The sequence below is a fragment of the Thunnus thynnus genome, chromosome 13, assembly GCF_963924715.1.
Source record: "Thunnus thynnus chromosome 13, fThuThy2.1, whole genome shotgun sequence".
NCBI lineage: Eukaryota > Metazoa > Chordata > Actinopteri > Scombriformes > Scombridae > Thunnus > Thunnus thynnus.
The window spans coordinates 3997568-4010782 of record NC_089529.1 but is presented as its reverse complement, the minus strand read 5'-3'; the positions used below and the strand labels follow the sequence as shown (position 1 = coordinate 4010782).

The 13215-nt window shown below is 39.4% G+C and overlaps 1 protein-coding gene across 1 annotated transcript; it reads left to right on the top strand.

Moving 5' to 3' along the window:
• Nucleotides 1-5919: 5919 nt before the first annotated feature.
• Nucleotides 5920-13146, top strand: micu2 (mitochondrial calcium uptake 2). The gene is made up of 12 exons (XM_067607346.1): nt 5920-6163; nt 6507-6636; nt 7713-7744; nt 7858-7933; nt 9513-9560; nt 9844-9926; nt 10583-10636; nt 10749-10846; nt 11873-12044; nt 12152-12260; nt 12351-12508; nt 12627-13146. Exons 1-12 carry the CDS (start codon nt 5966-5968, stop codon nt 12726-12728), a joined length of 1260 nt encoding a protein of 419 aa, XP_067463447.1. The 5' UTR covers nt 5920-5965; the 3' UTR covers nt 12729-13146.
• The last annotated feature ends 69 nt before the right edge of the window (nt 13147-13215 follow it).

The window sequence follows — 13215 nt, the reverse complement described above, 5'->3', positions numbered from 1 at the left end:
AGCTCTCCATCAAATTCTAATCCATTAAACCAAGGTGTGTTCAAAGTGGCAATGCTCAAAGTAACACTAAGCCTATGTGACACAATGCCTTTGTATACATGACAAAAATCAGAACATTGCATGAAATAGTCTATTAGTGCACCTGTTAAACTTGCCTTTATTTTTATGTTCTTGAAATAAGTTGGGCAGTATTGGAGTTGCAATAATTTAATGTGAGTGAGGAAAAAAAATGTATTTTGCTATCATGGTCCACTCCTTAAAATCCAGAGGTAAGTTTGACAAAGTAGGGTTGTCTTCTATCCACAGTTAGCATGAGAAGAAAGGGGTAGGGTTTTTTGTTTGTTTATTTGTTTGTTTGTTTTTTGGAGGGGTGGGATACACACCAGAGAAGTGACTACACATTGATCTGTAACATGAAATAAGAAGCCAAATGGCCCCTCTGCTGTTTGTACTGTATTACTGCGATTTATTTTCCACAGAATGTAATGGTCTCAGCTGTGAAATGTTCAATCACCACTGAGTTTGTGGTGCCCCAAAAATTGTAAAAACCCCCGAAGCAGTTCACTGAGCGTGAACCTCTCTGTACCCTGTGTCTTTCATTTGAAGTCCAAACTGATCGGAATCTCAATCATCAAAGGCAAGTTAAAATGTAAAACTGTCATGATTCAAGTCATGAACTGTATATACCTATCTTTGTATGTATACCAATAAATCCTGTGCTCTAATAAAACAATACTCTGAACTGAAATGGGTAAAATTAAAACATTTGTATTAATCCACGTAAAGTCAAATAAAAACAACCATCACTCGAATATATTAATGTTTATTACATTTAAATGAAAAATATGCAAATTAGGAGTCACTATTAAATATCGTAGTGTATATAAGTACACCAATATCTAGTTGTATTAAACACCTTTTACCAGGGAAGAGCAGCAGGACATACTGTAGGTATGCTTGTTGTATTTTTATATGCCTATATTTATTCATATCAGATCCAGGAGTTGCCCCGCAGCCCCAATAAGAACTTGTTATAATAGCTGATTGAGTAGTCCATGTGTCTGTGAGAGGTGTGCTAAATTTATGTATTACCAACAAGTACAACTGAACCGTTGCTGCTCCGGATAATCGAATTATTGGTGACTAAAGTGGAGTGTAGTATGCTGTGATTACAGAGATGAACAGGCATTAGTCCACTTATTGTTTGTTTGCCATGTATATCAATTATTTTTACATATATAAATACAATGAAAAATGTGGCAAATTTTGACACATTGTACTTACGTTACAGAAAAAGAAGGAAATACACATCTAGTGTGCAGTGAAACACAGGCAGCAGCTGAGACTTTCTTCAAATGTACTTTTGGCTGTTACAGTGTTTTTCCACTTTCCATTCTATCATATTGCACCTCAAATATGTAAAAAAAAAAAAAAGAAAAGAAAAAAAAAGACTTCTTAGCAGTCTTCCTTTCTATTAAAGCACCAAAAGTTTATTTCAGATGCAGCCGTATTTTAATTCACTGACATGAGGATTGTAGTGACAGTGTGCTGTATCCGTCTGCGTTATTGCAGCCTTCAAATTAGTCGAACAATGTTATGATGTGAATGTTACTTTCATTTCTCTGTCGCTGTTTTGTTTGAACATAAGTGCCATGTCATGCAGTTTGATGAAAGAGTGCTTTAGAAGAGAAACAAGTGGTAACTGAAACAGAAATAATGTTTCACCTGACTTAACACTCATCTGAGAGTGAGCCTGTCATTGCAATACATCTTTTTATCATTGAAATAGGAGCTATAGTATTTTCATGTGGCTGTAATTGTTCAGGTTCATTGCTCATGGCAGATATTTAGCCCACATCACCATGTGCGGTTTTTTTAAGTGTTTGCTTCCCATCACTTTTATGAAACACGCTGGGGATTTTTTTTTTTCCACTATGTTATAAGCAACAGTTGAAATTAAATAGGCAGCATAAACCGTGACTGAAGAAAAAAAAATATTGTGCAAACTTTGTTTCCTTCATTGATGGTCTTAAAGTGTGTATGTCTTTGTTACTTTACATTACAACTTGCTGCTATGACATTAAATAAACCTCCAAACTTGCTGATGCAAACTTGACGTGGAATTGATGTGGACACACACTTATCTCCCATGCTGATCACAGTCACACACCTAATTCAGGATAATGGAAACAGTCTGTTCCTCACATTGATTTCACGGTTTGAAAACTACAAGCTGAGTGGTTCTCTAATCAATTGCACATTCTCCAAACTAACAATCAACGTTTACTGCGGCTCTCTCAGTGTCCATGAATTTGAAGGTGAAGACTTCAGTTGAAGGGACACAAATCATCATAAAGTAGCAGCAGCATTGATTAGCAGTGACTATGCTGATGCCTTGATGCTTCCAGTCTTACTGAACACATTTTGGGGGTATAACAGTAACATGAAGTATGTAGGTGTGGCATTGATATGTAAACACACTCAACTGAAACACAAATTACAATGCTGAAAATATTTTTTTTTTTTAGAAAAAAAATCAAGCCTGTGTGTCCTTCACATCTTAAAGTGTTTAGCGCCCCCTGGAGAACGAGCTGAACTAGCCTTCATGCTGACACTCTGCCGCAGGACTGAATCATTGGTGGAAATCAACTGAAGGGCTGGTATTTTCCAAACTGTGTCCATGTCAAGGGGTTATCTAAATGCTTCTGAATTGTCCCCGCTTGCTTCTGTACATACAGTGATTGGTACAACACCAACATTTTTACGCTGTATTTATGGCTTTCTTATAGCAACCGATGAAAACGCAGAACCTCATCTAAGCTATGTGCAGTTTTAAATAAAATGTGAGTGGACATGTGAATAATTTATGTGAGTAAAAATAAAGGTTCATGCAACTTTTGTTTTGCACTAAGGTACAGGTCCGTGCACAGTGTGAAACAGCAGTGGTGATGCAGGGTCTACTCTATAATGATAATAATAATAAAAAAAAACATACATACATGTAAACATTATTGCACAAATTCTGCACAACTTGATGTATGTTTTAAGAATGTACATTTTCATTATGATTTGTTTATTGAATTGAATAACATCTGCCAATATCTGTCTGTGGAAATATGAAATATGGTATTGTCTCATAAAATCTGTTCATCCCTTAATTTTGCCATTGTCTTTTTTCCCCTTTATCACAGACATTACTATGATCAGTTTTGACCAGGATAAATATTAATTAATTTTACTGCTGTATTCTGGCATTTTCAATCAGTTTGTTTACTGAATTGCCCAAAGGAGTGCTACAACAATAGCTGTGGCATAAAAAATCTGAAAAAGACCAAGTACTCTAACATGCAAACCTCTGCAGCTCTCCTAAATCTTGAAGCAGATATGAAGTCTTCCTATTCTAAAGTTTTTAACAAAGAACATTTTCCTATTCTAAGACACTTGATAAATATACTCTTATATGAAGTAGAATTAACAGTAAAATATTGTTATTTCATGTTCTGTAACTGATCCTTTCACTCTGTCCTCCACCAGATTCTGTAAATATCTGTCAGGTCAGAACAAGACTACAGTTACACTTCAAGCTGCAATGGAGAAAAAACACCTAATATTATTGTAGCTCACTTTAAGAATCAGAAATTAGATGTTACAGAATTAATATGAATGTAGTCAAATGTATATACATGTAGTCAAAACTGCAAACTCCAAAGGTTGTGTATCTTTCTTTCGTGTGTGTGTGTGTGTGTGTTACGTTGCAGAGAAATGTCCAGGATCTGAGGACAAATGACATTCTACTTGCCTGTCTAATCTCAAAAGTCATTCACAGATAATTAAAATATATTTTCTCCTCTAAAGATGAAAATCCACCTTGTCTCACTGTCCTAACTGTCTCATCTACTCTCTTTGTTTTAAGCTAATCTAGAGGAACATCCGCTCTGCTGTGACATTGAGTGTAAATGACATTCTTGACTGAGAATGACTTTGGACTTTGACTATCCTCACGTGAAACAGCAGGTCCTGGGTGACATTCAGGCTGGTGCGGGAGGAGCAGAGTTCACAGAAATCAGCCTGCAACTGGCAGTCGTCCGCCCTGGGACACTGTGTACTGTAGGAGAAGTTGCTGTGATATGTGAGACAGCGAGATGACACATTGAAAAAAGATGCTGGATGCTGCCTGTGGAAGAGCGCCAAGCTTTTCTGAGCCTTTATATGTCCCTTTTGCATCCTACTGCCTGCATTAGAGCACAAATTGAGTACTTAAATATTCTTTTACTTCTGTGCTGTCATCGCTAACCCGAGGTCTCAAGAGGTCTTGATTATCATCATGCCAATTTGCAGCTCTTTTTTCAGGGGTGGCTTGATGAAGCCTAGAAGTTTTTGCTCCAATGAAGAGTGTTGTTGCTTTAGATAACTGGACCTGTACTAGAGGGAACTGTTGAGACATCACTGGGTATGACTGCGTCACAGTGTCATCTTCAATGGCCTTTAGTCTCATCTAGCATCTGTAACCAGAACATTCAGGACCTAGCTGATGATGATGGTTTGCTTTACAGGTTCTTTCTAGTAGTAGTATGTTGCTCTTCCCCCATGGTTAACAATAAAACATTCTTTTCCTGTATTTTTTCATTTTTAATACAGGGGGAGGTCTTTTCAAGTTGCATTTCATAAAGAAGACACATTCAATATGGTTTTCCTCTATTGAAAAAAGGCTTTTAGTTCCAAGAAGCACAAAATGTAACATGAAGTGTGCATATTGTTCCATATCTTGTTTGTACAACATGAAAAAAAAAAGGAAATTACCCTTTAAAGTCTCCCCCCACTCAAAAATGTGTTTTTTTTTCTTGTTCCTTCACTTGGATGTTTGAGCTTCTCTGTGCAGAATGATGTGCTGCATGAATAGAGTTTGTTTTCACATTCATCTGCTCGGAAGGAGCAACGTTTCTCTGAGTTCACCTTAAATCTGAGTTTAAGACATGTACCTACAAGCAGGATTTGTGACATCACAGGTAGTTTGGAAACCACTAATGGTCCAATAGGAGATATTATATCCAAGTGTGATGTGGAAATTTGAGCACATGGTCTTTTCAGAGAGGTAGGAGACATCTTGTGTCCGGCTGTTTTGAAGTAAAAATATTTGCATATGGTTCTGGATTTGTCAATGACAGAGAAAGAGTAGATGTCATTTTAAGAATCTTAAACTAGCTAAATGAACTTCTTTGTGGAAAAACCATATCAGACATGAGTTAATATTCAAGCAGACTATTTATATGTCTTAAAACATGTCTGGAGAGAATCTTTAAATATATAATAATTGAAAGAAGTTGTACCTTAAAGTCCTCCTCCACTCAAAAATGTGTTTTTCTTGTTCCTAGTTTGGAAACCAATCATGGTCCAATATTAAACTTACACAAGTGTGATGTGGAAACTTGAAGCCTCCAGTGCACATACAGTGAGAATGTACATTACAGTGAAGTAGGAGACATCTTGTATCCAACAGTTAAACTTGTGAAATTAAATATGTTTGCATATTTATAGATTCTGGGTTGTTTGATGTGACTTTAAGGATTTTAACAAGATAATTGAACTTTTTTGTGGAAAAAACATATCAGACACAAATTATTATTCAAAATAGAGTATTTTTGTTTACCTCTTAAAACATGTCTGGTGGGATCTTTAATGATTCTTCATCAATTATTCCTACAACATATGCTGTCATTGTCTGTTTTGGTAGCTGTATCCTGAATATGTCTTATTTGCTTTACAGTAGACTCATCGTCATAGATTTGTCAGTATAATCTTCAGTTCTGTCTTTGCCATGTAGATATAAAGATGGATATATTTCTATAAAGATGGATATTTCATTTGCCTCGTGCCTGGGGGCGTGGCCAGCCTGTCGGTTCTGCCAGCATACGCAGCTACGGAAGCCTCGCAGGTGACGCAACTAGCGAGCTGTAGCTTCCTGAAAATGGCCAGCTGGGGAAGAGTCGCTGCTCACCTGAGAAACTTTTTGAGGAGCCCTCGGTCTCTGAAAGGTTTAGCTCGACACCGAGCCGTCGGACCTGGCATATTCGGCTGTGTAATTGGTACTGGGGCTATCTGTTTCCACCAGTATCATGCAGTCAACAGGACTCTGCCCTTCACCGTTCATGCGGCGGAACAAAAAGTGAGTACACGCCTAATAGAAGTTTTTGTCGTCATAAACAGACAAAATGTCCACTATATCTTACATATATCTTATATATATATCCATCTGTTTTAAATGAAAGTGACATGTCGCTAAATACGAGTAACAGCGGCACGGTAATGTTAAAATGCCATATTTATATTAAAAAAAGGGTGTGAATAAGCAGCCAAGAGTTCTTATCAACAACTAACTAACGCCCCCCAGCTGTCACTCACTCAAACACCATGCAGAGTGGATGCTATCTATTTTTCTATCAAGCCCAATGAGTGTTCAGATGGTTCAGTAATTTACATTGATATTTATGTCTCTTGTGTTGTTTCAGGAGGCTGCAGCTCCTCAGCTGTCTGCAAGGAGGATCCGTTTCAACCAGTTCGCCTCAGTTGTCTACGAGCTGGAGCCCTACATGACCCCCAGAGACTTCCTGTACTCTGTGATGCTGGAGAACGTTGATCGTAAGCCGCACTCATGTCCAGTTAGAGTCTAAAGCTAAGTGGATGAACATAAGAAATGGCTCATTGAATGGATTGATGAGTGTGTAGATGATGAGTTGAGACCAGATGAGTATTCTTCTCTCCCAGAGCTGCAATGATCAGTTGATTAATCAGCTGCCAACTCTTAAATCAATCACCAACTATTTTGATAACTGATTCATTGTTTTGAGTCATTTTTTTAGTAACATTTCCAAATTCTCTGATTCCAGCTTCCCAAATGTGACTCTTTAGTCCTTTATGACAATAAACCGAATATATTTGGGTTGTGGACTGTTGATAGGGACAAAACAAGACATTTGAGGATGTCATCTTGGGTTTATGTTGGTTTTTCCTTTAATTTCTTACCCATCTGTACTCACATGGGACCAGAAGTCTATGAGAGGCCATATCAGAACCTGGAGTAATAGTAAAGGCAACACAGGAGCTGCATCTTTCTCTTCAAGTGTAAAGTATATAAAGACAAAGGCAAACTGCTGCTGACAGAGTGGAGGTGTTGCAGCTTTATATCTACAGTAGTGCATCATTGCACTGGGATTTGCAGTTTGCACAAATGTCTTGTAACTCTACTGTGAAACAATTCATACAGAGATTATTTTATAGATCTGTGCTTAAATTTGTTTTAACAAATGATTTTCTTATCATGTCAGCAGATAACTTGCTAAAACCTATTGCCAAGTGAACATTATGTAAAGGAATTATTAAAGCACTGTGAAAATGTATTTGTATATGGTGTTGGTCGACTAGCCCTAAAAATACTTGATTATGGTGAGTTTTGTCTTGGGTTTATATCACAAACTGTAGTGTTTAAGGAATAAGCTGATGATAGGAAATATCAGGTGCACACCTTCTGCATGAAACCTGTGTAGTTGCAAAAAAAACCCCATTTCAACTCAATGTGGCTGCGTTTCTAATAGTTTTCAGTGATGAGACATTCAGATTCCAAGATTTATGAAAATGTTCACATGTAATGCCGTATGCTGTGATTTATCCAGTTTTTTGTTGTTATTAACGTATCTTATCTGTTTCCTCTCATGTAGGAAAGCTGCAGAAGAGAGAGTTAACAAAAGACGTACGTTTACATCACAAAAATCATATAAATAAGTTTCACACTGCACATGTGGAGCCCAGTCATTAGTTTGGGTTAATTGTGCTGTTATGTGTTTCCTGTTGGCTTCTTTGTAGGAAGTTGAAAAGATGTTGAAAGCTGCCTCTAAAGCTTGTGCTGGCAATGATCTGTTCAGAAACTTGGGAGACAATGGTAAGTTATGATTCTGTCAACAGGATGGACCCTCACACCTAATATCCACATCTGCTCAGATTACTGTATGTGTAGTTCTGTTTTACAGGGGCTCCGCCCTCTACTGGACTCTGTGGGTAATACTCTCCTCCAGTCTCACACACACACACACACAAACACACACACACACACAATCGCCTCCTGAAATTTGCATGTATGTAGCTGGCCAATCAGGACACGCCTACTGATAACGTGTGCCTCACACAGTCTCGCTGCTGCGCTCATCCTTCTCACTTCAGCGACGGCAAATTCTGCTCACTGATCTTACCTCTCCACGGATGGAGTTGCCACTCCAAGCTCATTCCTGCCCGTCTTGCCCCTGTCTCATCGCCACTGCTGCCGGGCATCTCTTCTGCTTTCAGTGCCTTTGACAGGACCACATAGAGTGCGGCATGATGCAGCCACTGCCCTGCGTGCACTGCTGAGGACTTTCTACAACTCGCCGCTGGCAACGGTGGGACCAGTTTCAGCTGTGTGACATCTTGCTCTGCTGCGAGGAGGCAAAATTGCATTTATGGTAGCCAGTATGCGCGTTGGCATGTTATGTTGAACACATGGCCCTCTGTCTGTGCACTGAACAGTTGTTAATGTGCTATGGAGAGAGAGTGGCCGGTAAAGCCCTATCTGTGAAGCGCCTAGCTAGTTGGCTTTGTGAGTGCATCTCCCAAGCCTACAGGCAGGCAGGTATGGACCCCCCCACTGTGGTCTGAGCGCATTTCACACATGGTGTAGCAGCATGAACGGCCTTACTCAGTGGGGTGAGTGTCGAGGATATATGCACAGTCTTGGTCGCCTTGGTCTTGTCCATTCATAAGGTTCTATCTCTTGGACATGAAGAGGACTTTTCAGGCCCCCTACTGCTCTGCTGAAGCATCTTGGATTATAAAGTAGCAGGTGGGCCATGGCAACTAACCTATAACTGGTTGGGCTCAGTGAGGCAGTCTGATCACATGTCACAGCAGGGCGAACATTCATTGGGCTCCACCTACTGTACCCATAGAGTCCAGTAGAGGGCGGAGCCTATATGAGATAGAACGAAGGTTATGGTATTGTAACCCTAGTTCTATAAGCACAGGCGGCTCCCTCCACCTATGGACCCTGCTGCTCCTACGCCTTCCACTGAAGTGGTTTCGGGATGAGAGCAGCAGCAAGACGCTGCCTTTTATACTGTGTGAGGGACACGTAATCCGTAGGCGCGTCCTGATTAGCCGACTACATACATGCAAATTTCAGTGGGCGATTGCATGCATGTGATTGGAGGAAAGTATTACCCATAGAGTCTAGTAGAGGTCTCCGTCTGTGCTTATAGAATTAGGGTTACAATATCGTAACTTCAATCCAGACGTGACTGACAGCAGTTCACACATGGCATCAGAATGTGTCCAATTGTATTTTGGATTCATGTTTGTTTTTATCTGTGTGACTTAAACTGAAAAACCACACATTTGCATGTATGTTGGCTTTCAGTTTCAGTCAACATATTTCTATGACATCTTATTTCCTAAATATAATTCCGCAAACATTTCTTCATGTGTTGCAGGTTTGATATCCTACACAGAATATCTGTTCCTGCTCACCATCCTGATCAGTAAGTAGAGTCACAAACCTTGGATCAGCCTCTGGGCTTTGTAAGGTTTTACCCGACTCTCAGTAATATTGTGCTGAAAGGATGTGCAGTGATTTTGTGACATAAGTGGTTGCATTTTCCTCAGTTAGAATACAGCATGGTCCTCGGCTTGCTCTGTCCAGGCTTTGTGACACTCCTGCACATATGAGTAAAGCTAGACGATTCATGTTTTCTTATTGATTGATATATTCAATGTACATATTGAGACAGAGTTCAGATAACTGATGATGCGTTGCTGTTGCAGAGCCGCGCACAGGATTTCATATAGCTTTCAAGATGCTTGATGTTGATGGCAATGAGCATGTCGACAAAAAGGAATTTCTCAAGGTAAGACCTCTCTGATGTGTCAGAATCGTTTATCAGTGAGATTTGTTTAACGCAGTAGTAATATTGAACAGGACCTGTTATCATGGAAAGATACATTACACAGAGTTTGTTCAAATGATATTGTGTGCACTTAAATTTCAAAATATTGCCACCTTTAATGCTGCCTCAAGCACTGACGCTGCCACAGTGTGTAAGTATGGGAGCCATGGCAACATGTGGAAGGTGAGGGAGAGCTGTACTGCTAGCTGCTCTGTTTTTCATCTGTCATGTGTTTGCATCTCTGCAGCTTGAGTCAGCCTCTCACTTCAGTCTATTTATTTAAAATCGCTCGACATCTCTGTGTCTGTTCCAACCAGACGTGTCCTCTGATGGCAGCAGGAGACCTCCGTGTGCTTAGTCTAGATCAGTCTAGTCTAGTCTAGTCTAGGCTCGTAGACTGCATGTTGGCACGTCATGCACCTTGTGTCGTATTTTCATGTTGTGACTTGGTGCGCAAGCCTAAAGCATTCAGTAAAAAGAGGAAGTGCATGGATTCTAATTTGCTTAAGTTTCTGTTGCGTGTGTGAAGGTGAAGTACTGTGATTTTTTTTTTTTTTCATTTCTCTAGTTAAATGTCACTAATTATCTTGTATTTTTTTTCTTTTTTGCTGCTGAAGCTTAAGAAAATCATTGGGAAAAGTAAAAAGAGAGTTGTTAAGGACAGCACAGAGGTGAGTATTCATGTTCCCTTAAAAGGACAGTTTAGCATGATCACCTATGCAGTGTGATGCCTGGACATTCAGTTTGAAACCATGATGTTCTGTATTACGTGGGTGTTTACAGAAACCGGTGGAGGAAGGGGAAAGTGTGAACACGACACTTCAGGCCTACTTCTTTGGGAAGAACGGAGAAAACAAGTTGCAGTATCAGCAGTTCCACAGGTAATCACACACTCACCTACTGCTCATTGTGATCAAAGCTCCTGATACAAGGACATGTATTATTCTACATTTTGGATATAAAAAGAAATAAACAGATAGCAAGGTCAGCTCTACAGAATCCTGTATCATTGGCTGAATTCAATATATAGGTTCACAGTTTTAAGTGTTAAAACAATAGTCTAGTGCACATAGTTAATATGAGACTTGAGCAGCCTGAGCCTTGTGTTAATACCAGGAAACACAAAGAGGGGAATTTCAAACTAAACAGAGTGTAACTCTGGAAGACACCCACTGCTGAAGCCTCATGTTAGCTTCAGGTAAACGTTTTAGTTTTGCACAGAGAGGGCTGTGTTTTTTGTCACTTGCATAGAAAAAGCTTTAAGAATGGATTTCTTGATGGTCAGTGTGAACAGGAGGAATGATTACAGCAAGGAAAGGTTGTGTCAATATTCATATTGGGTACCTGTCTATTGTTTTAAGACAGATTTGTGAACTTACCCTTTAAGTCAAAACGAACAAAATGCAAATATCGATCTTATCTCTAAATGAGATGAACCATTTTTCACTGCTACATGCTTTAAGTATCAACAAAACTTTGTTCTAGTGTTGTCTTTGGGTCTTTGAAATATTCTGTGCATCTTGAATGTTTTTTGCTGTTTTTTTTTTTTGGCCTTGCATCTAGAGATGCTTTTCTTATTCAGAAATGTTGCGTTCAAGTTCACACGCGTCAGTTGGCAATATAAACCCAAAACACCATCTAGGTATGCTCTATGCTCAGGCTTACCAACTGACACATCTTAGCTGTCTGAACCTTTTATTTCTTTTCTTTTTTTCCCTTAAATGGTTACTTGTCACTTATTGATTGTCTCCTTTTTCTTTTACTTTCACTTTTGCAAAATTCACAGTTGAGAAGTTATTCTCAGATTTCTTTTCTAAGTGATGAGGTGGTTTTGCTGTGACCCAGTTTCCTCACAAACCTCCGCAGGGCTCTCATCTCTCAACAGTTCAACAATGTGTGTCTTTCAGGTTCATGGAGGACCTGCAGGCTGAAGTCCAGGAGATGGAGTTCCTGCAGTTCTCCAAAGGTATGGACACTATGAGACGAGAAGACTTTGCAGAGTGGCTGCTACATTACACCAACGAAGAAGACAATGAAATCTACTGGGAAAACATGAGGAAGCGGATCCCTGCTGGTCAGGTACACACACCAGGAATTTACATCCTCAGCTTTAATATCTGCTTCACCTCTGCTGCTATCAGATGAAAATGTAGCATAAAATTGAACAAAATTTTTTCCTTTTGTAGAGTATCACATTTGATGAGTTTAAAGTCTTCTGCCTCTTCACCAACAATCTGGAGGACTTTTCCTTCTCAATGAAAATGGTGACTGGAGCCAACCGTCCTGTTGGAATGGGTAAGACCTCCTTGTTGGTTAGAATGGATGAAAACGTTGATGGCTTTCTCAACATTATGTAACAGTTTTTTTTCCTTCCTCTGAGTGCAGCCCAGTTCAAACGAGCCGTGAAGATCGCCACAGGCCATGACCTGTCTGAGAACGTGCTGGACACTGTGTTTAAACTCTTTGACATGGATGGAGACAACTGCCTGAGCCATAAGGAATTCATTAACGTGATGAAAGACAGAGTGCTGCGAGGTCTGAAGGTGAGTCCGGCCATAAAACTTTTGCATTCCGTCACTTTTTAAGCAGCAGATATCTTCTAGATCACTGTCAGGTTGCATTTAGAATTTCATGATGTGATAAACGCCGTCCTGCCCTCAGGTGCAGCCTCAGAGCGGCTTCTCTGGCTTCTGGAAATGTGTGAAGCAGGAGACCCTGAAAGGAGCTCAGGAGGCTCTGGGAGACACCGGGTGCCCCATCTGAGAGATGCTCAAAGAAGCGCCGTTAAGATTACACATGCACGTGTGAAGAAGGAGGATTTAAACCACTCTCTTATGTACAAATATGTTTACAGAGCAACAAATCCATTTGATATTAGCTAAGAACTGTCTGGTTGTGGTGTTTACAATATTTTTTAAGGTTTGCTGCAGTGTGCCTGACTTAATGCTTAATCAAATTGTGCATTTATACTCAGAATGACTCATTTTTACATTAATTTTGCACTTCATACACTTTTTTTCTTGTGAACAGTGTCTTTATAAAACTGGCTAACTGGTTTATGAGATAGCTTGTCGTTCTGTGCATGGACAAATTTTTTCAAGGGTTTGTACAATCTCTGGTGTGGGTTTTTTTCATGTTTATGTCAAAATATTTTATCAAATAAAGTTTTTTTTAAAAATGAGGAAGTTTCAATAATGTGCTGCACATTTGAGGCTGAAATGTTAATATCAGTAGCAAAAGAATAAGCCAG